The sequence below is a fragment of the Heloderma suspectum genome, chromosome 1, assembly GCF_057233095.1.
Source record: "Heloderma suspectum isolate Gila_16-S chromosome 1, 16-S_ref, whole genome shotgun sequence".
Taxonomy (NCBI): domain Eukaryota; kingdom Metazoa; phylum Chordata; class Lepidosauria; order Squamata; family Helodermatidae; genus Heloderma; species Heloderma suspectum.
This window is the reverse complement of record NC_139458.1, coordinates 320,816,295-320,843,629: the sequence shown is the minus strand read 5'-3', so window position 1 is coordinate 320,843,629 and position 27,335 is coordinate 320,816,295. Positions and strand designations below refer to the sequence as shown.

At 41.7% G+C, this 27,335-nt stretch overlaps 1 protein-coding gene across 3 annotated transcripts in view; it reads right to left on the bottom strand.

Moving 5' to 3' along the window:
• Positions 1 to 27,335, bottom strand: part of AFG1L (AFG1 like ATPase) — a 90,037-nt gene that overhangs the window by 33,661 nt on the left and 29,041 nt on the right. For all 3 annotated transcript variants that reach the window (XM_084827235.1, XM_084827233.1, XM_084827234.1), the window contains exons 7-8: positions 23,263 to 23,321; positions 6,657 to 6,739 (exon numbers count right to left, since the gene is read on the bottom strand). In XM_084827235.1, coding sequence (XP_084683361.1) covers positions 6,657 to 6,739; positions 23,263 to 23,321 — 142 coding nt within the window. The remainder of the gene's footprint in view (positions 1 to 6,656; positions 6,740 to 23,262; positions 23,322 to 27,335) is intronic.

Genomic DNA, 27,335 nt, shown 5'->3' with positions numbered 1-27,335 from the left:
GAAGTTAGGGCTGGCCTAGAATGTTTTCCCTGATGTGTTAGTTTTCTACTGGCATGGATTTTTTTTAGACATGTATAGCAGGGATGCAGAACCTCAGGCCTGAGGGCCAAATCCAGCCCTCCAGTTCTCCCAGTCTGGCCCTTCTGGGTTTCCCCCAAAGACCATGCCTTCTTCCCCTACCCCACTCCCTTTTCCCCAACCACAAATCGTTGGGTGGTTTCCCTGCTTTGGGGCATTTCCCCCCATTCTAAAGGGTTGAAATGCCTCTTCTAAGGCTTAGTTACGGACAGTAAAAGCGTCATGTTAATATATGCTGGTATTTTTATTATTATTATTTTGCCCCCCTCCCCACTGGAATACATCTCCCAAGAGCTTCTCCGAAATGGAATTCGGCCTTCAGGCTGGAAGAGGTTCAATACCCCATATATATAGGACAGCACTGTAAGGTAGTTTCTCTGCCTGTTCAGCCTCTCTGCTGGCAAGGTGACAAGCAAGTAATTTTATTAATGACTTGGAGGAGGAGGTGCAGGGAATGCTGATCAAATTTGCAGATTATACAAAATTGTCATAGCTAATACTTTGGAAGACAGAAACAAAATTCAAAGTGATCTTGACAGACTGGAGCGCTGGGCAGAAAACAACAGAATGACATTTAATAGGGATAAATGCCAAGTTCTGCATCTAGGAAAAAGAAACCAAATGCACAGTTACAAGATGGGGGATACGTGGCTCAGCAACACTACAAGCGAGAAGCATCTTGGAATTGTTGTTGATCACAAGCTGAATATGAGCCAACAATGTGATGTGGCTGCAAAAAAGGCCAATGCTCTTTTGGGCTGCATTAATAGAAGCATAGCTTCCAGATCCCAGGAAGTACTACTTCCCCTCTATTCAGCACATTCAGTTAGGCCTCATCTGGAGCACTGTGTCCAGTTCTGGGCACCACATTTTAAGAAGGATGCAGACAAGCTGGAGAGGGTTCAGAGGAGGGCAACAAAGATGATCAGGGGACTGGAAACAAAGCCCTATGTGGAGAGACTGAAAGAACTGGGCATGTTTAGCCTTGAGAAGAGAAGACTGAGGGGAGACACGATAGCGCTCTTCAAGTACTTGAAAGGTTGTCACAGAGAGGAAGGCCAGGATCTCTTCTCGTTCATCCCAGAGTGCAGGACACAGAATAATGGGCTCAAGTTACAGGAAGCCAGATTCCAGCTGAACATCAGGAAAAACTTCCTGACTGTTAGAGCAATACTGACTGGACGCCATCTGTCAGGGATGCTCTGACTTGGATTCCTGCATTGAGCAGGGGGTTGGACTCGATGGCCTTGTAGGCCCCTTCCAACCCTACTATTCTATGATTCTTTGATTCCCCCTATACACATCCTCTTGGGTTTCACTGTAAATCTGGGATCTCATCCAAGATCAAGATACAAAATCCAAAACCAGGGTTAGGTATTAACCACGTTAAAACATTATGTCTGCACTAGGCCATTATGTCTGAAGTCATGATGCCTGGAATCTTTGCTGGAAGTCTCAGAGTTTTCAGAAAAGCCTATTGGCAGCACAGACTTGTGTGTATATGCATATACTTAGATTATGGCTAGTGCCCATAACCTAAAAGGGTACGCACTTGACCATTCCCTCTCATGTTCTCCCTCACACACACCAACCCTATGTGCACTATTGTTTCTAATGCAACTTTACCTTTAGTATGGGGCGTTGGCATGCAAACTGCCTCTGAAATCCAGGCTTTTAAACAAGAGGTGTTTCCTTTTTAGCACCAGTTACACCACATGGTATTATTTTACTCTTCAGCATAGTTTAAACAGCAGTGGGTTGGGGGATACAGGTGAGGCGGTGAATGCTGCAGTGGAGGCTGGTGGCTCTGTTTTCAGTGGGGCTGCCCCTTTACTATCGGAGCCACCAGCCTCCACTGGAATACAGGAAAAATCTAATTAAAAATTCCATCAACTGCCAGAGGTTCCTGAAGAGCCGTTGTCTTCCAGGAGGATCCAGGACTATGGGGAATGCCTTCTTTGCCTTAGTGGCTGCTCTCTGGCCCCTCTCATTGTGAGAGCTCCATCAAGTGCCTGAGGCCCCTGAAGAGCCTCGGTAGGACAGGAAGAGGGTGATGGAAATTACCACCATTCCTTTGTCATGGTCAGAACACTTCCTGGTGAGTTTTAGACTCTCAGTGGCTTTTCCCCTCTGCAGAGTCAGGGGACCCATTAAGATTGTCCACTCCCAGAAGCTGATGGATCCAATTTGTTTCCAGTCAGCTCTGGGGGATCCAGTCAGCTCTGGGGGATTTTCCAGCTGACAAGACTGGTGCTCCTGTTGAAGCCTTGGTTGACCCGTGGAATACAGAGATGACCAGGGCGGTTGGTACGGTTGCTGCTAAGCATCCTCTCCGACTCAGCAGAGTCCGGATGGCTCTATTGTATACTCCGGAGGTTAGGGCAATGAAGCAAGCTGGGAGACAACTAGAATGCAAATGGGAAAAGGCTCCTAGTACACTAGAAAAAACTAGTAGGTGATCAACATTGAGCCTACTTAATAGCAGTGAAAGCAGTGAAGAAGTGCTACTCCACTGCCTCCGTTGCATCCTCCTATGCCAATCAGCAGAGCTTTTCTGGGTACTTCGGGTCCTATTACACACTGGCCCACTACCTCCCTAGGTAATTGGTTCCATTGTCGTATTGCCCAAAGGAGAAGGTTGAACCATCAGCAGCCCACTGTGATCTATTTGTTTGGCATTTTGAGGATAAAATTGCCTGCATCCATCAGGACATTGACATCACTGTGTTAGCATCTTGATGTCATGATGGTGTCCAAAGCACAGTCTTGTCCAGTATTATTGGATGAGTTCCAGTTAGTACAGCTTGAGGATGTCGACAGGATGCTTGGATGGGTAATGTGACCACTTGCATGTTGGATCCTTACCCTTCATGGTTGGTGAAATCTAGCAGGGAAAAAATAACTGGTTGGGTCAGGGAGGTGATCAGTGCCTCCTTACAAGAATGAGTAGTCACAGGTTGTCTGAAAGAGGAGGCAATAAGTCCTCTCCTTTAAGAAGCCTTCCCTGCATCTGGAAGATCTGAACAATTATAGGCCAGTTGTGCAGATCCCTTTCCTGGGCGAGGTCCTTGAGTGGGTGGTCACTGACCATATCCACGCATTCTTGGATGAGACTAATTTTCCAGCATCCATTTCAGTCAGGGTTCAGGCCCAGTTTTGGTACTGAGACTGCCTTGGTTACCCTGTATGATGACTTGTGTAGGGGGAGAGAGACAGGCGGAGCATGTCTGTGTTGTTACTCCTTGAACTCAGCAGTAGTCAATACCATCAATCGTGGTATCCTTCTCAAGTGGCTGACTGACCTGAGAGTTGGGGGCACTGCTTAGCAGTGGTTCTGCTCCTACCTAGACAGTTGTTTCCAGAGGGTGGTGCTTGGGGGGTATTGTTCAACTCTATGGATCCTCCAGTGTGGGCTTCCACAAGGGTTGATTCCATCCCCCATGTTGTTTAACATCTACATGAAACTGTTGTGTGGGGTCATCTGGAGTTATGGGGTGCGTTGTCATCAGTATGCTGATAACACGCAACTCTACTTTTCCTTTTCATCTTGGGCAGGTGTGGCAGTGGATGTGCTGAACTGGTGTCTGGCCTCCATAATGGACTGGATGAGAGCCAATAAATTGAGGCTCAATCCAGACAAGACTGAGACTCTGCTGGTGGGTGGTTCCTCTGTCCAGATGGGAGAAGAGATGAGGTCACAGTCCCCCTGAAGGAGCAGATGCGCAGGATTCATCATTGTCACTGGAAGCTCAGGTGGCCTCCATGGTGTGGAGTGTCTTCTATCAGCTTTGGTTGATAGCCCAGATGCAACCCTATCTGGATAGTCTAGCATCAGTGGTCTATGGTCTGGTAACCTCTACTTACCTCAATTACTGCAATGCATTGTATGCTGGGCTGGCTTTCGAGGCAGTTCAGAAACTGCAGCTAATGCAGAATTAATCCCAATTAACTGTTAGAATAATTATTCCTCAAAGGATTGAGTAGTTAATCCTTTGATGATTAACTATTCCAATGGCAGGAAGCCTCTTTCTTAAACGATTTCCCCCTTCCTAAGCTTATCTTTCAAAGCTGAAAATGTACCCTGATTGAAATGAATGTGAAAGTCAAACTACCAAATATCTAAGCTAACTGGGGTCCATTGTACTCCCACCACTTCACAACATACAACAGAAAAAATAAGTTAGCATCTTGCCTCTAATATAAAGTTCACTTTTTGTGATTATATCACTTCAAGAGCACTGGAGTAGTTTTTTTCTGTTTTCGAATTTTTTTCTGTACATTCCTGTGTAACTACATATGCACACACATAAACCCTTACGAAGAACAGCTGGGCTTCATTGGATCCCAGGAGTAAACTTTACCTGGGGTGGTGGTGAATTCTGGTCTAAGTTGGCGTTATCTTGGCACAAGAATTAACACTCCCACAGTACAAATGCACAGTATTGGTTTCTTATTTGTAATGTTCTTTTGAAAAGGAAACAAGGCTACTGGGACCATGATTTATGTTGAATCCAATATTTCACCTAGGCACTGCTTCTGTTTTGTTTCTGTTTTGTTTTCTCTTCTGTTATGAGACCAGGATGTCACTAATACATTTCTTCTGCTTTATTCTCTAGAGCTTGCTGATACTCCAGTGTAGAATTTAAGTTAACATAATGCGGTCCAATGTACCTCAATCGCTTTCAGAATGTGGTACCGATAAAATCTATTTTTATGTTAAACTGGAGTAATTTTAAAATCAATCATTTATTTCCACCTAGGACTTCAAAAGTGGTCCACTGGGCTCCAAAAGCAGTTTGATATAGTAAAAAAAAAAAGTGTACAGGGGTTAATTCAGCCAAAGTTCAATTCCAGAAAATATGTGTACCAAGGATGCTATATCAATATTAGCAACCCATTTGTCTCTCATCTTGCACAGCGGAAGAAGAGGCCGCCAAACTGTTGGTAGGCTCTCTGGCATACTTCTGCCCCAGTCCTGTGCTCAAAGGTTTTTATTTATTTATTTATTTATTGCATTTATACCCCGCCTTTCTCCCTCTCGCAAGGAACTCAAGGTGGCTTACATTATCCTCCTCCTCACCGTTGTATCCTCACAACAACAACCCTGTGAGGTAGGTTGGGCTGAGAGTCTGTGACTGGCCCAAAGTCACCCAGTGAGCTTCCATGGCCAAGTGGGGACTAGAACCCGGATCTCCCGGCTCCCAGTCCGTCACTCTCACCACTACACTACACTGGCTCTCAGGTTGAAAATATTAGAAGCAAATATCCATTTCCCAAAGATCACATAGCCCCCCCTTCCTTAAATCTGAACTCTTTTAAGGGGTAAAATTGGTAAAATGTAACACATCACTTATGGTCGGCCCAGATTGCAAGAGGCAAAATCATATATTTTTGCAGAAATACACATCCATGGCATGGCACTTCTAACTTCATATTGGCTTATTAACAAATATTAATTCTGCCACAATATGAGAAATTAAATTACTTTTGTCCCTCAAAAGATGAAATGTTGACATTTGAGTACTATTTCAAAACCATCTTTTAGTATTTCAAACACCAATCATGGCTTCAAATCCACGACATGAAATCATTTCCTTCTTGTATACTTGAGAAGGGAATCATTGTGTATTCACAGGAATTTTTAATTAGCAATCCCTCACTCTGAAATTGTACTAACTCCCTGGAGAGCCTGAGAAGAAGGTTAGAATTCTGAAGCTTCAGGTCAATCCCAGAGAACTGGTAACCCTAACTGTAAAACTCACAAAAGTTAATTTCTCCACAAGATGCTATCTAACCCTGGAATATGAACAAAGTAGTACAGACCAAGGAGCACGCTGCCATTATAGGCTTGGACTGGGGCTGTTCATTTTGCTAGACTGAAGCCCAGTAATTATTTAAAATCCTCAAAAGTAATATTAAAACAATGCTATAATAAAGCTACGAGTAGATTCATACTTGTATTGGCTTGATTAAAACCACTTTCTTTTCTTAGATGTTGGAACAACTTTGCATCACATATACTTGTATTCTCAAATTGCTCTGAGGGTAAACTATCATTAGGGAAACAGAAATCAGAGCTATACAGATAAATTGTACTTATAGCTGTATTATGGCATCATTTTTATCAACTTCAAATACAGAATAAACGCTGAAGTAAATCAACATCCTAGATACAAGCAGATCATCTGTCAAAATAAGACAAGTTTTTGAATCCACAAATGGTCCTTGTCAGAGGATTTGTATAAATAATTACTTTACTACAATAAGGATGCTCATTTATTTACCAGGGAATTGCACACTCTTTTACAAGAGGATATTCATTGCTTTATAACCATCTGTCACTGCAGTTCTACAAACTGCAACACCTCCCCCACCCACCAAATCTAATTAGTTTTGATTCAGTCACACATTTTAAAATGATGCTACTGAAAATGCTGTCTGATGGCATTAGCACTATGGCAAAAATGGAAAGCAGTTGACTGTCAAACCTAAAGGATGACATTCGTCCATTTTTACTTGCCCCTGGCAAGACTTGTTGGCTACTGAAATAAACAAACAGACTTTCCACTTCAACTTACAGGTAGTATAGCTTCCCCGCTGCAGGTAGCGCTCGTTTTCTGTAATCTATTCCAGAATCTAGTTGGATGGTGCTGCAATACTTCTGAGTACAGAAACAAAAGAACAGTGGCATTACTTCTCTGAAGCAGATGCTATGGAACGTTGCAGGTAAGTACAAAACATTTTACCCACTCATCTGCTCACACATCATCATAAGGCGAATTGAATGGCAGGTCTAACAACTTATTTGCTTGGAAGGATCATGCTCCAAGCTGAAAGGCTAACTGCAAGGCTGCACCACAGTTATTAAAAAAAAAAACTTCACAGAGAATTCTCCTTTAGTCATTGGAAAGGCATTAATACAAATGCAACAAATCACAGATGGCCTATATCACTCAGCAAGCAAGTCAAAGCAACAGAGCTATGCAAGTTCAACATCATAAAGTGGACAAATCCAAATCCAACAAAAAGTGATCCAAGTTTCAAATGACCTCAAAGTTGTTCAGTCATTTAGGTCCAAAAAGGGCTCTGTAGATCTGTATTGATTACAATAATGGGAATTCAAGAAGACAGCCCAGTCCTATTATTTACTTGAAAATAAAGCCAACTGAGTTCAGCAGAATTTGCTTCCAAACATTGTACAAGCCAAAGCACACTGTAATCGGCAGGTATGGATTTCTATGGTGAATCTGGAATCTGAAAATACAGACTAATTTTGTTTTAAATTATGTAATTTGGATAAATCTGCATAATTTACTTTTGTGCTCTTATTTTGTTGCATGTTTTGGAAGGAGGAGTCCCAAGGAATTTCTTATTACTATAATTTTTAGTATTATTATGATTATTATTAACAATGATAAAACGGCCAGATGATAGATAGGAACACATGGGAAAGTGTGAAGGGAAGAGTTGCCTGTAAGGCCAGGCAGATCAGCGTTACGTAAAAGACATGGAGCAGTATAGCACAAAAGGCCCTGATCTGCCTCTGAGCACTAGAAGCTGTACAGCTTTCTCCACTTGCTAAGGCTATATTCATAGGAATGGTGTTACTGGTTAGGTACATTTGTGGGGATATCCCAGAGTTCATCTTAGGCAAACATTCTCTGTGGGCCCATTGCCTATCTGTGGGCTAAGAGGGCCTGCCCCCCCTAAATTTTCTCTGCTCCCCATTTTTTTTTAAACAAACGAATTAAAAAACAGTTTACAATTTTGCCTTTAAAAAGCCTGCAAACCAGATGAATTGCCCCCAGCTTTTTTGGTGCCCCCTGAATGTTTATGCTGGCTATGGGCCTGCTTATGTGTTGAACAGACTGCAGAGTTGTCCTAGCAAATGGAAGAGCATTAAAGATTAGAGATGGGGCAGAATTTTGTTCAGTCTGCATTTTAATAAGAACTTACTAACTTTGCACTTCCCAAATCAGTATGCAAACCATGTTGCAACTATCTATAGGTATTCGTAAATTTAAGAATTTTGCGATGTAGTTCTCCAGACAAAAAATTCACACAAAAATGCATATATTAGGGGAAAGTGTGCACAAAAATGCATATTTGTGGGGAAAAATACAAAACAGTATTATCTTAAGGAAAGCTGCTTGCAAAAATGTGTACGTTAGGCAAAATTGCATACAAAAATTCATATATTACAAAATGCTCATGAAAATGAGTATACTTTTTAAATTCACAAGCTAATGCACAAACAGGATGGAATTATCTTAAGACTGCAAAAATGAGAAACAGAAAGAAACCAAATTTGACAGATTTGTACTATTAAGGACTAATATTTTAAAAATGGCAACTGTTAAACTGAAGTAACTGTTCATATGAACATCGTGATGTTCATGTAAACATTAGCAGTAATTCCCTGAACCTTCTGTCCTTGTTGTTGTTCAGTCGTTCAGTCGTGTCCGACTCTTCGTGACCCCATGGACCATAGCACGCCAGGCCTTCCTTTCCTCCGCTCTCTCCCGGAGCGTGCTCAAGATCATATTCATTGCATCAGTGATGCTATCTAGCCATCTCATCCTCTGCCGCCCCCTTCTCCTTTTGCCTTCAATCTTTCCCAGCATCAGGGTCTTTTCCAGGGAGTTTTCTCTTCCCATTAGGTGGCCAAAATATTTGAGCTTCAGCTTCAGTATCTGTCCTTCCAATGAGCACTCAGGGTTGATTTCCTTTAGGATTGACTGATTTGACCTCCTTGCAGCCCAGGGGACTCGTAAGAGTCTTCTCCAGCACCATAGTTCGAAATCATCAATTCTTCGGCGCTCAGCCTTCCTTATAGTCCAGCTCTCACAGCCATATGTTACTACTGGGAAAACCATAGCTTTGATGAGACAGACCTTTGTCGGAAAGATGATGTCTCTGCTTCTTACAATGCTGTCTAGGTTTGCCATAGCTTTCCTCCCAAGGAGCAAGCGTCTTTTAATTTCGTGGCTACAGTCACCATCTGCGGTGATCTTGGAGCCCAAGAAAATAAAATCTATCACTGCTTCCATTTCTTCCCCTTCTATATGCCAGGAAGTGATGGGGCCAGATGCCATGATCTTCGTTTTTTGAATGTTGAGTTTCAAACCAGCTTTTGCACTCTCCTCTTTCACCCTCAACAAGAGGCTCTTGAGATCCTCTTCGCTTTCTGCCATTAGGGTGGTATCGTCTGCGTATCTGAGGTTGTTGATAATTCTCCCGGCAATCTTAATTCCGACCTGTGATTCATCCAACCCAGCGTTTCTCATGATGTACTCTGCATATAAGTTAAATAAGCAGGGTGACAATATGCAGCCTTGTCGTACTCCTTTCCCAATTTGGAACCAATCGGTTGTTCCATGCCTGGTTCTTACTGTTGCTTCTTGTCCCTTGTACAGGTTTCTCAGGAGACAGGTAAGGTGGTCTGGTACCCCCATCTCTTTCAGAATTTGCCACAGTTTGTTGTGATCCACACAATCCAAGGCTTTAGCGTAGCCAATGAAGCAGAGATAGACGTTTTTCTGGAATTCTCTTGCTTTCTCCATGATCCAGCAAAAGTTGGCGATTTGACCTCTAGTTCCTCTGCCTCTTCGAAACCTAGCTTGTACTTCCAGTAGTTCTCGGTTCACATGCTGCTGAAGCCTAGCTTGTAGGATTTTGAGCATAACCTTGCTGGCATGTGAAATGAGCGCAATTGTACGGTAGTTTGAACACTCTTTGGTATTGCCCTTCTTTGGAATTGGAATGTAAACTGACCTTGCAGTGCTCTAACTGCAAAATATGGCAGTTAGAGCACTGATTGGAACTGGGTGTTATGACCATATTATGCCAGTATTGTGCCCCCAAATTGTGGAATGCTTTCCCTAAAAATCCTCCTTTGTTAACTTATTGGTACCAGGGAAACATCTTTTTATTCTCCCAGGCCTTGAATTGCTTTCGTGAATTGCTGCTTCTTCTATTTTCCATTATATGATTAAAGCTGTATGTTTAAAGTCATCCTTTTCCATGATTTAGTTGGTTTGACATTTATTGCTCTTTAAAAATATTTTAAATTATAGCTGTGGCTGCTTTAAAAAAATCTTTCAGTGTTTTAATCATTCATTTTATTGTATTTGTTTAATTATGTACTGTATATACGTATGTTGCCCTGAGAGCTTCAGCTATAAGGCACCTCATAAACTGAATTAATAATGGTGGTGGTGGTGATAATGATAATGATAATGATAATGATAATAATATCAGGTGACCTGTTCACATCACAATGTATTCCCTAAGTTTCCACATCATTGGAACATCAGAAAAATAGAAATGGCATACTATTTTAAGAAAATATATTTCGACAGGTTTCTTATAAATTAAAAATAGAGTTTTTGTCAATACTTGAAAAGGTGCTGCGGCACTGCACAGGTAAGAAAAATTGCGTATAAAATACAGTAGGATCTCAATGTGCTATGCAATCTAAATAAATACATTCTCAGGGTAAAGACACAAACTTAAACATGAGACAACTAACTTCAGATACTGTGGGATTGTTTGAATGCTACGTACTCCTAAATACTTCATCACAAATTTGTCTACCTTCTATCCTTAATTTTTTTAAGTTTTAAAAATAATAAGCCCAATAGAAACAATACATGTATTAATTTGGTCTCTCTTTGGGAACTGACTTCTCCATCATAGGATTGATTAAAGCCTACAGGCATGATTGCATTCCACACTCACTAATCACCATCAGGGAATCTAATCAGCAGCTAAAGAACTTTTAGCTAGAGTCTTTATATTTTAGCCCTTAATTTTCAAAGCTACAATCCTAACGGTTGGTTTACATTTAAAGTCTTTATCTGTTCATATTCTATCTGACAGTGTTAAAAGTCTCTTGTTATTCTCCCTGAAGTAGTAGAAGCTAGTTCAAAAGTGTAGCAACATGTAGTGGCAAAGGAACAATTCAATAACACAGCATAAGGACTGTGATTTTTTACCCTACTCAATTTTAATGCTTCAAATTATTCAGTTACTTAAATTATTATGTATTGGCTTATGTATTTATGTATAGCAAAGGACAAACACAATTACACTCTGAAAATGTAATTAAGAAGGTAAAAAAAAAAAACCCCACACAACACCAGACTTGTCACACACACATTACCGTAAAAGAAAACAACTTTAGACTCATAAGGCTTTTCAACTTAGCCCAGATAAGGCAGAAACAAAAAATCTGTACGAATGGAATCCTAATCCTAATGCCATCTAAAATGATATAGCCACTGGACAAGCATGGTTTTCTCCATATAACCATTATAAATTAGTATTACAGCATCCCACTCCTCCCCAAGCCACCGTGTGCAGTCATACTCCTGCTGCAACCAGCCTTTGTCTCAGGGGCCTGGGGATAAACAGGCCACCAGACACTCCAAGGTGAGGTATAGGAGGGCTCAAGTTTGCCATAAATGACCTGACACATCACATCGCTTGTGGGGAGAATTCCAAGACTGTGTTCTATGGCTTTTCAGACCACCTTAAAGCCTAAACCAGTCCAAAGAGGGGGGTGGGGGTCAGGGGGGAAAGAGGGAAAGAGAGAGAGAGAGAGAGAGAGCGCGCGCGCAAGCATGCTAGAAAACCTGGTTGTCAATTGTGCTGGATTTCTGAATAAAGCAGCAGGGAGTTCAGGTACTGCAACAAATCAAGTAAGAACAGCACATCTTTCTGGAGAGTTTTGCTCCTGCATTAGTGTGCTGCAACATTTGTCAAAGTTTTACTAAGATGGTAAACCCTGGAATTTGGTAAACCCTGGAATTCAATAGTGTGAGAACAAGGAACAAGTAGCAGTTATTGAAATCTATTGACCTTGTTCACAAGTAATACCAACTCATGGGTTAATTTATGAATTGTTGAGGCCGCAAACAAGGGAGCATGCATGCTGCCTGCCATGCGCTTGTCCCTTCCACCTTCAATCAGCTTTAATCAACAACCCAGGGATGTCCCGTTCCTGAGTTGTTTGATAAAATGTCCAAACCCAGAATTCTGGGTTGTTGTAAGGTTAAACAATCCAGAGTTTAACCGAACAACAACCCATGGATGATTGTTGGGTTAAACTCTGGGTTGTTCCCTCACTTGAGGCCCCAACAACCCATTGGTTGTCACTGCATGTGAACCAGGCCATTAAGTCAACTAGAGTTGTTTGGTTTTTGGTTCGGAAAACCAAATAGAGCATGAAGTTTTGGGTTTCAGTTATACAAACTAATAGAAAACAGCAGATACACATTCCTCAGCATATTCAGAATGTCTGGATCAGTTTGATAAATGCATTCTATGTAGCATTTGGGAAGCAAATGGGACAATGGGTAAAATCCAATGTTGTGCAAGTGCACAAATGCTCTTGCAACAGGCCTGTCCCCATTGCTCCTTCCCTCTGCATCCCCCCTTCCCACAAATCTGCTTAAGGGGCTGCAGTGGGGAGGGCGAATCGCCCCTCCCTGTTCGGCTGACAGAAGCTGTTCCATCAGCAATAGGGGTTAATTGGATACCACTCATGGTTGCAGTAGTTTATACAAAACAGAAACATTCAGATAGCATGGCCTGAGAAAAAGCTGGATCCAACAGAGGGGATATCAAAAGGGAAAGTGGATAAAAACCTATTTGCTTGAATCTGAAGAGACAGCAAAAAATTAATGCCCAGAAGCTTGCCCAAACCCAGGAAGACATTTGACATCACTGCCTCCTCTTCTCCTTCTAAAAAGCAGATCATAGTTCTGTGTCACAATTCCAGTCTCCTCCAAGTTTCAAATGCATTCTGTGCTATAAGGGCTGATGTCTGAGACAGGGATGTCAGAGAATTTCGCCACGAATCTCGGGGAGGCTGAATGCCAGCGCATGCGGCCCCCCGAAATCGGTGGCGAAACGGTCTGCCCCCCCCGGGACAGGACTTACTTTGGGCGAATCTCCCTGGCGGCGGAGGCTCCGGCGGCGGTTCAGCCGCGGTTCGGCGGCAGCGGCCGGTCTTCTGACTGGCTGCCGCCGCCGCCATTTCCAAGTTAAAAAAAAAACACGTGATAGGCTACGTAAAGATTTACGTAGCCTATCACAGCTAGATTTTTAAAAAATACCATGATAGGCTACGTAAATGTTTACGTAGCCTATCACGGCTGAGTTAAAAAAAACAAAAACCGCGCATACGCAAATGGCGGCGCCCATGGGCGCCGCCATTTGCATACGCGCAGTTTTTGTTTTTAACTCCGCCGTGATAGGCTACGTAAACATTTACGTAGCCTATCACGGCTGACTGCAGGGATGCAAACGGCGGCGGCTACAGCCGCCGCCATTTGCAGTCCCGGCCGACCAGGATTCGTGGAGGGAGGGACGGGGCGCATCCCCCCCCGGCCAGAATTTCGGGGGGGGATGGGGCACCTCCCCCTCCAGCCAGAATTTCGGGGGGAGGGACGGAGCGCCTCCCTCTCACCGCGAATCAAATTTCGTAAAAGGTAAGTTACTGTCATACATCCCTAGTCTGAGAAACCCTAGTTCAGGGGTGTTGAACCTCTTTCAGCCCGAGGGCCAAATTCAATTTCAGAGAAACTCACGGTGGCTGTGTTCTAGTGGTGGATGGGGCCCGAAGGCTAAAATATCAGCATATTTCAGCTTAAATATGCCAGTAATCTTACTGCCAGTAAGCCTTAGGAGAGGCATTTCAACCTTATAGAATGGGGGGAAACTGCATAAAAGCCAGGAAACCTCCAAAAGACTGGTGGTTGGGGAAAAGGAGCATGGCCTTTGGTGGGACCTCAGAGGGCTGGACTGGTACTGCAAGAGGGCTGGATTTGGCAGCTGGACCTGAGGTTCTGCACCCCTGCTCTAGTTCAGAGTCCCAGGATTCTCTAGACAAGGGGTGTAGAACTGCAGGCCTGGTGAGTCCAACCTGACCCTCTGGTGGATCCCAGTATACCAAGCCCCCTTCTCCAGCCCCACCCCCTTCCCCTAACCACCAACCATTGCATGTTTTCTGGCTTTTGTGCAGATTTTCTTCTAATCTAAAAGGCTGAAATGCCTCTCCTAAGGGTTAGTAACTGGCAGTAGAAGATTTAAGCTAAATATGTTGGTATGTTTGGCCTTGCTTCTTCTGCCTTTTGCCTTGGTCACCATGTGAATGTGGACTCCAAGAGCTTCTCCAAAATGGAATTTGGTCCTCTACACTGTAGCCTTAATCATATAGATTGAGCTCATCGTAATGTCATGAGCCAAATTATTCTTATCTAAGATGTTCTAAATGATGTTACATTAGTTCTATGTCCTGTGTGAGTCATGAAGTGCACTTAAAAATGTGCAATAGGAAGCTGTGTAAAAGAAAGCTGAGAGATGTGCTGACTGTACAGAAAAACAGCATTTGAAATGGGAACATCTCTTCCTTTTATCAAAGAGTACCAGATGTAAATCTTCTATAGGTTTTAAGACATCTTTACTTGGTATACACTCTGTACAGGTGTCTCTCTTTGCAAAGTTTCCATTACCTATTTAGAATTTGGCTATTTCTTTCCAGTTTATTCTAGTTGAATTAAAATCCCAGTTGTAAACATCTCAATGGCTTCTTTTTTGTGTGGGTTTTGTTTACTTTTACTATTAATCTGGAACAGTAAATCCATATAGGCCAATATGCAAAATTAAAATACAGAATTTGATGCAGATAAAAGATGCATACATTAAAGAGCTTCCAAAACAAACAAACAAACAAACAATGACTAAAAACAGGACTATGAAATAATGTAACACTTTAGCAGCTAATCATCTAGGGCAAAAGGGATCCCTGCACAAGCCGGCCTTGGGTGATGCTACCAACCCTGGAAAGTGTCTGAGGCCATATCATTGCCAAGAGCTCATTGTTCCCCAATAATCAGTCACTCCCAATTGGTTGAGAACATCTGGGAGTGGTTGGCTGTCAGAGGACAAAATGTATTACTGCTATTCTATTCTCACGTTTTTTGAGATGATTTGGGCATGGGTTGCTGTAGAAAACCAGCATACAACTAAACCGAGAAGGATTATTACTCATCCCCCTACTTATATCTAGTCATGCTACCCCTCATTATGGTTCCTGAGTTCTGTGCCTTCATGCACTTGTGCCAGAACTGATTGGGTTGGATCAAATATAAGCCTCCCACAGACTGAAGGGAGGTTTTTGAACCAGCAGAATGTCTCCACTGGTTGAACGGAAGAGATTATCTTTGCTGATTGCTTCCTCCTCATGCAATCCTCCATGCGCCCCCCCCGCCCCCAATTCTGTTTCAGATGGTTGGGAGACAGGAGGAGGAAGGTGGCACAGGGGGCTGCAGAAGGATGAGGAATTGGCAAAAATCACCTCCCTCCTTTCTGCTTGAGAATGCCCCCACCAGTCGAATAAAACTCTGAATCCAACCCATTGCTTCCATTGCCCTTTCAGTTAAGTGCTAGTCCTTCTACTTGGTGTTTATACTCATCACTTGCCTCCCTCCACTTACTTAGGCCGTTAATCTAATTTGCTGTTCAAGGCTCTGAGAATGATTCTTATATCTTCTCTCTGGATACTAGCTTGTCTTGGATCATGATCTGTAACCACCATCTACACCTGTAACCACCATCCACACATAGCACATACTGTGCAAAGGAAGTGCTTAGTCTAAGGGTATGCTATAGGTTTTATTTTATTTTTATTTATTAAATTTCTTAATCACCCAGCTGGCCGGTCACCCGGCCACTCTGGGCAATGTACAATAATACAACAGTTTAAAACAATAAAATTCTACATTAAAACATCATATTTCTAAAAATACCCTAACCAGTCCCAAATGCCTGCCTAAATAACCACATTTTTAATGCATGGTGGAAGTTCATTAAAGAGGGGGCATGGCGGAGTTCCCTAGGGAGGGGGCCACCACAGAGAAGGCCCTCTCCCTTGTCCTCACCAGCCTAACTGTCCTGGCTGATGGGACAGGGTGGCCTCGGGTCAGCCATCCAAGGCCGATCTTGTTGAGTGGCCTGTCTGGTGTTGCTGGAGGCGCTCCTTGAGATAGGCTGGGCTGGAACCATAAAGGGTTTTAAAGGTCAAAACCAACACCTTGAATTTGGACCAGAAAACAGCTGGTTACCAGTGCAACTCCTTCAGCACCGGAGTAATGTGATCACGCCGGTGGCTGCCTTTAATCAGGCGAGCCACGCGTTCTGCACCACCTGCACCTTCCGAACTATCTTCAAGGGTAACCCTATGTAGAGCGCATTACAGTAGTCTAGACGAGAGGAGACCAAGGTATGTACTACCGATGGGAGCAGATGGTCGGGAAGATAGGGCCGCCGCCGCCGTATCAGATGGAGTTGGTACAGTGCTGTCAGGCTCACAGCTGACACCTGAGCCTCCATGGACAGCTGGGAGTCTAAAATGACCCCAGGCTGCGGACCTGGTCTTTCAAGGGTAGCTGTATCCCATTCAACACCAGGTCAACATCCTCCAACCTCCTCTTGTCTCCCACCAAAAGTACCTTGGTATTATCAGGGTTCTGCTTATTCCTCCCCATCCAGCCACTCACCGTCTCCAGACATTTGGACAGGGATTCTATGGCCAACCTTGGTGAAAATTTGAATGAGAGGTACAGCTGCGTGTCATCCGCGTATTGATGACACTGAATCCCAAACCTCCTGATGATAGCCCCCAGCGGCTTCATATAGATGTTAAATAGCATCGGGGAGAGGATGGAACCCTGTGGCACCCCACAAGTGAGCAGCCACGGGTCCAAAACCTCCTCTCCCAGTGCTACCCTCTGGTACCTGCTGGAGAGGAAGGCCCGGAACCACCGCAATACGGTGTCTCCAATGCCCAACCCCTCCAGACAGTCCAGGAGGATACCGTGGTCAATGGTATCAAAAGCCACTGAGAGGTCAAGGAGAACAAGGAAGGAGCATTCACCCCTATCCAAAGCCCTCCTCATATCATCCACCAAGGCCGCTTCTGTCCCATGCCCAGGCCTGAAGCCCGATTGAAATGGATCTAGATAATCGGCTTCTTCCAAGCATGCCTTCAACTGCATCGCCACCACCTGCTCAATCACCTTGCCCCAAAATGGCAGATTCGAAACTGGGCGAAAGTTGTTCGAGACTTGGGGATCCAAGGAGGGCTTTTTAAAGAGCGGTCTTATCACTGCCTCCTTGAGGGTTGATGGCATCACTCCCTCCGCAAGGGAGGCATTCACCACCACCCTGATCCCCTCACTCAACCTCTTTCTGCAGCTCATAATGAGCCGAGATGGGCAAGGATCGAGTAAGCAGGTGGTCGGTTTTAGAGATGAAAGCACCTTGTCCACTTCATCAGAAGGAAGAAGCTGGAACCAATCCCACAAAACCGGTTTGCTACAGGCTGCCTCTCGCTCGCTAAATGTATCCACGGCGCACGGAATAACACTCCTGATCCAGTTAAATGCATCTTGTGATATAATAAAGAAACTCAAGATTCTGATATATGGGACAAGCAAAGTCACAGGAAGGAGACTGGGCTTTTAATTACCTCTACCTGGGGTTATACTCTACATACAACAAACAATAGGAGAGATAGCAGTATATTGTTTTCTCTTTGTCTGTTTGACCTTCTGGAGACAGTGATGGATATGATTAGGATAAGGGTCCTTAAAACAAAGATCTTTGCCTTCTCATATGAACATACATTTATATAACAAAACAGAAAAAAGAGGAATCATCTAGCATTTTGTGGAATTAAAAAACTTGGTCAAACTATTGTTCAGTATGCACTTAGTCTTTGTCTTCATGTTCAGATGTTGTTCAAACAGCAGACTTAAAAGAAAATAATGTCAATGAATCCCCCCAAGCACTATACATGACCTCTGGGGTAATTAGCAATCATTGAAAAGCAACAAGACTAAAATGTTCTATTCTTTATTACTGTCAGCTCTTATCTTGATCAGCATTTTAATAAAGATGGTTCGTTCCTAAGACAGTTCCATGAATCAGTCATAATTACATCCTGACACGCAGTGAATAGTAAAGCAATACTAAATATCACTTCATCAACCTTTCTAACCTTTATGCAAGTATTAACAGTAAATAATTTTTACACAATCCAACAACAGAAAATCTGCATATATCTTAGCTTTGTAGAGACTCTACCCTAAGTGAATTTCCTGTGACCTACACCAGCAAAACACAATCGGGCATAATTATTCAAGCTCCTGAGATATTCAGGTGTTGCTTTTTTCAGAGTGTACAACTTCAAGTACAAAAGCCTACTTGTTCTACATAATAAAACCTCAAAGGGTTAAATGAAATGCTAGTTTCCTTTTCCCAAGCATATCCTAGAAGCTTTGCTGAGCTTTGGTAGGTTCGTGCTGCAAAACTGTGAGTGGCATGCCTGTACATAAAAACTGACGTTTTATGTTTTTAAATATAAAAATGTAAATAAAAAACGAAATACATTTTAACATCCAAATTTGTTGTATCAGACCCTACAGTTGAAGAAAATACACAGAATGTGCACAATACACCATAGTTGCTTCTGTTAAAAACTGGTGACAATTTCAACTTGAAAAATGTGTTTCTTGTGAATTAATCAACTGATACTTAAATACTTTTAAAGTCTCACAAATTGTTTGAGTTATTAATTTATTTCTTATGTTTGTTAAAACATTGCAGCTATGCATAAAATAATTGTTCCTTTTCCAGTATTGTATCACTGTTCAGCTAGAATGATATGTTTAGTTTCTCGACTTCAGGAAGCAAAATTGATATTTTGGTTCCTTAATTCAAATTAGATATGTTACAGTTGCTTCTACATATAACTCATCTCAGACTCCAGCAGTAATTAATATTAAGCTCTACTGACAAAGAATATAAGCTTTTTGATGAAAAAATAAAACAAAACAACAATATACAATGGCTCCCTTTTTCAAGGTCTCTCAAAACAATAATCTCTCTCCCCACCCCCAACAGCCCCCCGCCCCAACAGAAGTTACATGTAAACCATCATCTTGGTCTTTGATGAGTTGCCTTGTATTAATCTCTAAAAGTATAAACATTTTTCACTTGAAGAATAAACAGACACCTGATATTAAATTTTAAGGGCATTAAAACCAGTAATATCTGACCTTCTGCAAAACAGAAAAAGTACATGCTAGATTAAAAGTGGCAGTTATTCAACAATGGGTCAAATATATAGGATAAACTAAATTATTTTAAAGCCATTCTACCTGGGATAAAGTTTGCACACACTAAGTTTCTTTTCTTTAAAGTTTAATTGGTACTTATTTCCTCAACATTTGCCTTCGCTACTACCACAGCGCCAAATAGGGAGGGAAGGAAGGAAGGAAGGAATTATAGAAGTGTTGATTTAAGAAACTAGAATTCCCAGAATAAAAAAATGTGATTAAGATCTAAGCAAAAGCTAAGGATGGCTTACGCCTAACTCTGATGAGGTCCACCACCTCATTATCAACAACTGAAAACTTCTGCTGCATTTTGCTTCAAGAGAATCCAAAAGTCCTTGCTGTAAAGCAGACTGGGGGGTGCAGAGTCCATTCAGTCTTTCTGTATCACAACCATTATGTAAGAAGTATAAAACACTGCCTTTATGCTGCCAAGCCACAATGACTCCTCTTACATCAAAGCAGTTTCGCCACTTGGGTTTTTTTCTTCCAAATTTATTCAAGCCAAGGGCAGGGAGACAACAATTCATACACGCTAATTACATCTAATTATCTATTCCTTCCCCCACCCCAACTTTCGGCCAGCGTTATTTGCTATTTGGGTTTCTCACAACCTCCTCTTGCCCTGTCCATCCAGCTCAACAGTGAGTCTTTGAAGAAAACAGTTGTGGCTTTTTAGAATATTCACAATGTAAGGTTCAACTCAAATTAAACTATTCCCATTATTAGTTTTGACACGTTTTGTGTGCTAAATATGAAGGCCTTTTGCTTAGTTTGGCAAATTCCTAACATCTCTGCATGGAGAGAATTGCCAGTAACACCCTCATCTACCAGAGCTTCTCCTCACGCTTTCTTTTCATGATCTAAATGAAATGTTTATTGGATTAAAGTTCTTCTCTGCAGACCTTCATGGTGGCCTGTGACAAAGCACTTACAAGCTTTATTAATTGGCTTGGACTTTGGGTGTGGGGGATGGAGGAAGATGGGGATAGACCTTATTTCACATTATACCACAAGCAAAGAAAACTGCCATGTCTTAATTAAATGAACAAATCCATTACACGGGGAAGACAATATTACATATCTGTCACAGAATCTGAGTCACTTGTTTGAACCAAAGAGTTAATTTGCTGAAACACGGAAGAGAATCGTTATTATTAAGATCAAAATGGAAGAGAATGGAAGAGTTAGCTATAATTATTTTACCATCAGGTGACAATTTTTTTCTTAAAAAAAGGACTGCCATGCAATAGCTTGGGGAAAAAATAATTGGTACTATTATATGCAGTCCTCATCACCTTGCTATAGTTAAAAAGCACTTTATTAAACCAAATATTTTTTAAAATCCTTGCCTGATTTTTGAACATTTACTTTTTGTTATAGAAGACACAAAACATGTACACACATTCAATGTGCTATTGATTCCCATACCATAGGACCCTTTGCAGAGGATCAGACAGATGTCTTGAGTATTAGAGTTCTAATTTTGTAGGTCAAACTATAGGTACTTTCCAACTCAAATTGAGATGCAGTGTGACTGAGATGCAATCACATTAAAACATACATTAAATACAATGTGAAGTGAACATGAATATGAACCAAAGTCTATCCCAGCATTATATTAATGTGTATATGTACACACTCAGCCTCTTTCTATAATGCCAAGCACACTGGTTCACAACTAAACTGTATTGTAAATCTCCTAAGTAGTCCATTTAATTAATACAGAAAAAAAAGAGAAAGGCAGAGCCTACGACTTCCACAGCTTGGGAAAGAGTCGTCTTTTTAAGACTTGCTTGGGTACTTACTAAGAAGGGAAACAAAAGGCCTAACATCTTCAGTAATGAAAAAGTCAATTGATAAGTGAAGACATCACAATATCAAAGACTTAATCCTAGCAATTCTGACTCAGGTGACAGTTCAGCAGAGGTCAGGGTGCTGACACTGACCACAAAAGCAAGTTTCAACTATTCAGTGTACTGAAAGCTACGAAGCTATCGCAGCATTAGAATAGAGCTAACTGACAAATCAATTTAATCACCAAGATGACTTTTTTTTTAAAAGAAATTGTCAATTGACAAATCTGTGTGCCCCTAACACAGGTGGCTTGACAAAGGCAGAACGTATAACCAAAGACATGTAATCAAAGACATTTTATATCTCCTAAGTGGTGCTAAAAGATGCACATCCCCCCACCCATTGCTTTGAATTTGCTCGGCTGCCTTGACCCAATATAGTAGTAGTAGGCAGTTGAATATTCTTACCATCTTTAATAATGTGTTTGTGAGTATAAGACATTGACATTTCTTGGGGGGAAGTCAACAGAACAGTTATAAACACCCAAATAACCCAATCTTATGCATGGTTACTTAGAAGCAAGTTCCTCCAAGCTAAATGGGGCTTATTCCCAAGGAAATGTGCAATTGTATCACAACATAAATCTCAACAAGTGCTATAAGAGAGACTCAATTAGTAGTCACAGTGTGAAATTAGGTTGTTTTGTCAGCTAGGAAGCATGATTTAAAAAAAAAACATTTTGAAGGATCAGGGCTGGTTGCTTTGCACACCACACATGGAAGGAGGAAAACAAGGTAAAATGTTAACTCAGACTCAACACAGAGAAATTTGTGTGATTAATTTACACTAAAATCATTAAGATGTATAACTTTATGTCCCCACTGATTTCAGTGGTACAAGAATGCTTAAATGTTTGTGGATTACACCTTTAAGATTCTAAGCCACCTTGAGTTCCTTGCAACAGAAAAAAAAGATGTGATATAAAAAGAAATAACTAATAAATCGCTTTCAAGGATGTATAACTTCCACAAAGAATATATTTGCTTCTGATTTCTTTCTGCCTATGGAAGGTAGAAATAGTGCCTATACTGTTTTAAAATGTCACCTCTTTCACATAATACTAATTTTATATGGACATGATCCAGCAAAGTGAAGTAATTTTAAATCCCATTCATTTTAAAGGGAGAGATTTAAATATAAACATGGCTGGATTGTGGCCAATATATATAAAGCAGTACATTTTTGAAATATTGTGTATTGATCAACGAACTGGCTTAGCTAGTGGCAATACTTCAGAGATAAGCTAATGACTCCTATTCCATCAAAGCTGAACCAAAATGTGTATTGGGGTATGTGTGTGTTATAGAATATCAGAGATGAAAAGGAACCCTTTGCCCTGCTCTACACAATTAAGATGTCGATAAGTAATGAAATACTAGGTTACTTGTAAAGGGCACAAGCAATCAGAGAAAGGGCTACAAAAACTAAGTGGAGCTGCTATGCAACCTCCATTAGTCCCAGCTATGCTCCCTTTCTTTGGGCTCCCATGCAGGTCCCACTGAAATGAATTAGGACTGAGCGGCTGTAGTGCTTGTCATACTTCACATGCGTGCATACTCTCTCAGTCCCCCTATCTCCTTTAAAGAATAAGTAGCCCATGAAAGTTGGCAACCCACAGAGCTAAACCATGCAATCAGTCCTTCTCCACGTAAGATTAAGTTCCAAATCCAAATGCTTCAATTAAATCATTATTTTTCTTGCCCCTTGCACCTAAACACTGGGAAACCTGTATTTATGGAACCAAATGACACAACAGTAACTTCATCTAACAAAAATGACAAGACTTCGATTTTTGGCATGGACAATCCCATAATCACAGGGTGGCAGTGCAGTGGATCTTGTAGCTGTTTGTTTTTCTAAGAGAAAAAGACAGCAACAGGTAATTCTTCTTGACTTCCCTGGGGACTTTTCGTGTTTTCAGGAAGACTAAGTGTGCAGTAAGTCGACAAGTATGAACATTTCCTTCTATTTTGATAACAGTCCCCTTTTATTCCATTGCTCTGAATTCTACCAGGGAAAACAGAACTTCTGGATTCATATATATATTTTGGATGAAAATGAAACATTAACTCCTGCCCCCTCCCAACTAAGTTAATCCCTATACGTTAAGGAAGGTTTTCCCTAAAACAATGTCTTTCCTTACCTTCAGTACAGCAATGAATGGCACGAAGTTAGCTCTCTGGAGCCCATTTTTATAGAGGTCTGAAAGAGAAGACAATTAGTGTTATCTTTGCCACATCCTTCTGCTGAGATTGTCTTTTGGTATTATATATATCAAGAACCAAGAAGGAAGAAATAGTCTTTTGCTGCAGTATTATACCCCATATAAGAAAATAAAATAATGTAACACCCCAGAAGTATTACAAAAGACATCTGTGCAAAAGTTAGATCTGAGTATTTGATAAAAGCAAGTGAATTTAGAAAGAGAGATATAGGCAGTGTTTGGATGCAAGTCTAATCTCACCCCTGGCTTGCATGATCCCTCACCCCCTTAACTGGCATGGCTATGAAGAGTCTAGAAGCTGCTTCTTCCATTTTATATTAACTATAATTTCGTGTGTTGTCCAAACTTGTGGAAACTGAGGTTAATCTTAATTATGATTTGTGAAAACAAGCCACCTTCAATAACCATGAAGTTGGTTTGTTTCTATTAACCACAGTTAAGATTAATCAGCGTTTGTCTGGGTTCAGAAGACACAGCAAGCTATTGCTAAGCAAAACAGAAGTAGGGGTTTATTATCCTGCTCACAGGAGAGGTGGAGGGGGGAGGGAGCACATGAGCCCAAGGGGAAGCTAGGTTTGTTATTGTAACACCAAACTACGGTTTAGCATTACATCCAAACATTAAGCCTATATGCAAGAGGACTGGCAAAAGCAATATTCAAAGTTCAGTACAATTGTTAACAAATATGATAGGGTTTGGTGGGAGTTTTTGTAAGATATATGAAATGTAAACTTACATTTATTTAGGACTGTGACAATAGTATTTCTTAATAAGTTCTGTTTAAAAACAAGAGTTTACTCTTCCAAACCATTCATCATATTTTATAGTATCTGTAATTCAAGATTATTCCACACAATAAATAACTGAAACTGACATGCAACATCTCAGCACATGACACTAGCCCCATTTGGTAACATGGAAGGCAAGATGCAGATGCCCTGTGTGTCGACAGGAGAACACGGGAGCTGTTACTTGCTGCAGTCAGCATCCACATATAGACCTTGAAAGCAGCACGTACAGAGAGCCCTCTCTAATCAGGCAGACCCATAGCACATTTGGTACAAGGTACATTCCTCCACATACCTCCCAGCCAAGCAATCCATAGACCAAGCCCCCACTTAGGCAGAAGCAGGGTGGCAAGGAAAAAGGGAAGATAACTGTTCCTCTTCTGTACATGTGATCTGAATCTGTAGGATGTTTCCAGAAGCCCACCGATTTTCCTAGGCACCTTTTCATCAGATGCACAGAAGCTGTAGGCCCTTGCCCATATTGCCACAAACAAGAACACAAATTCTCACCTAATATATTGATAGGATACAGTAAGCCTTCATCATACACTTTGTTCTATCAATAGCCCATCCTGTCTGCCGACACTAATTGGCAGGGAGTCATAAAACCAGGTGTTCAAGATCTAAGCATAATGGCACTTCTAAACAAGCTTTCCCAACATGGTGCCCTATACTTCCCACCATCTCTGACCATTGGCCATGTTGGCTGGGGCTGTTGGGAGTTGTTGTCCAAAACATCTGGAGGGCACCACATTAGGGAAGGCTGTTCTAAACTCTAGTACTCAAAGTTCTTAAATGAAGTTGGATGTTAGGATTGAAACAGGGGCCTTTGCACGCAAAGCACGATCTCTGCCATAGGCTATAGGGCATCTTTCTACTCATTACATTATTTATAAAAAATAGTAAGATACAAATACTTATTTCAAACAGGACAATAAAGGTGGTAATAATTCAAAAGATGAATTATAGGGCCATTTTAGAATAAGATTTCTCAGGAATATGATAGGCATATTAAATTCTGGAATGGAAACTTAGTTCTAGAGTTTAGGATTGGATCACAGGCATGCAGTAATCTAGCACCTTAACTTTATCATATGCCAAATATGTTGCCTTGTTTTGGGCACATAGTTATCTATATAGAACATTTGTGTACCATACTCGTCCTCTTGTTTAGTATCTGCAACTATATTACAGGTGTGCTCAGTTCGTAGGACAACAGCACACAGGAAGATGCTCACTGTGGCTTCTCCAGAATGGTACATTTCTTCCCTTGAAAACCCATTAGTGCTCAATTGCCAAGAGATGTGAACCCTCACCATGATTGTGACTTGTCACAATAAGCACATAATACTTACATTATACTGCCCAACTGCTCCCACTGCAAGTAGTTTGGTTAGCATGACATTCAAACTCTGGCTTATATCTCTCCTGAGAAGCCAGAGAAATAACCCAACAACAAACCACTGGCTATTTCTTTGGCTTATCAGGGAACAGACAAGCCAGAGGCCTAGCTTCATACCTTATGTTAAATGAACTGGGCAGCAAGCATGAGCACTTTGTTAGTAAACGATAAGCCAGGATTCCAGAGGAACCCTGGCTTATTGTGGTGGGTGAACCGAGTCACTGTAAAGCATGCTTAGGTGGGCTGCCATTTGGGGCCAGAGTTAAAGCTGAAGGGGGAATGGATGTCAGCATGAATATTAGGTTTGTATTTTAGTAAGACTTAAAGGGAAATTATTATTATCCATACCAAGACCTTGGGGTAGGTAGCCTAAACATCTAAGGGCACAATCCTATGCCTGTTTAGACAGAGAAAAGGCCTACAACTCCCAGCACGCCCAAGCCAGTATGGCTGGCTGGGGCATGCTGGGAGTTGTAGGCTTTTTGCATAGGATTGTGCCCTAAATTTTAAAAATGTATATATTTAGGCCAATGAAGGCCAAGTTTGTGAATAATTTCTCAATAATGTAGAATTTTACATACATTTCTTTTGTAACAGACAGATGAACATTTTCACTGCAGTGGAAACTTCCTCCTTAAATACTTAATTGTTGTTGTTGTTGTTCAGTCGTTCAGTCGTGTCCGACTCTTCGTGACCCCATGGACCATAGCACACCAGGCCTTCCTGTCCTCCGCTCTCTCCCGGAGCGTGCTCAAGTTCATATTCATTGCATCGGTGATGCTATCTAGCCATCTCATCCTCTGCCGTCCCCTTCTCCTTTTGCCTTCAGTCTTTCCCAGCATCAGGGTCTTTTCCAGAGAGTTTTCTCTTCGCATTAGGTGGCCAAAATATTGGAGCTTCAGCTTCATTATCTGTCCTTCCAATGAGCACTCAGGGTTGATTTCCTTTAGGATGGACTGATTTGACCTCCTTGCAGTCCAGGGCACTCGTAAGAGTCTTCTCCAGCACCACAGTTCGAAAGCATCCATTCTTCGGCGCTCAGCCTTCCTTATAGTCCAGCTCTCACAGCCATACATTACTACTGGGAAAACCATAGCTTTGATTAGACGGACCTTTGTCGGCAAGGTGATGTCTCTGCTTCTTACTATGCTGTCTAGGTTGGCCATAGCTTTCCTCCCAAGGAGCAAGCGTCTTTTAATTTCATGGCTACAGTCACCGTCTGCGGTGATCTTGGAGCCCAAGAAAGTAAAATCTGTCACTGCTTCCATTTCTTCCCCTTCTATATGCCAGGAAGTGATGGGGCCAGATGCCATGATCTTAGTTTTTTTAATGTTGAGTTTCAAACCAGCTTTTGCACTCTCCTCTTTCACCCTCAACAAGAGGCTCTTTAGATCCTCTTCGCTTTCTGCCATTAGGGTGGTATCGTCTGCATATCGGAGGTTGTTGATAATTCTCCCAGCAATCTTAATTCCGACCTCTGATTCATCCAACCCGGCATTTCTCATGATGTACTCTGCATATAAGTTCAATAAGCAGGGTGACAATATGCAGCCTTGTCGTACTCCTTTCCCAATTTTGAACCAATCGGTTGTTCCATGTCTGGTTCTTACTGTTGCTTCTTGACCCTCGTACAGGTTTCTCAGCAGACAGGTAAGGTGGTCTGGTACTCCCATCACTTTAAGAATTTGCCACAGTTTGTTGTGATCCACACAATCAAAGGCTTTAGCGTAGTCAATGAAGCAGAAATAGACGTTTTTCTGGAATTCTCTTGCTTTCTCCATGATGCAGCGAATGTTGGAGAT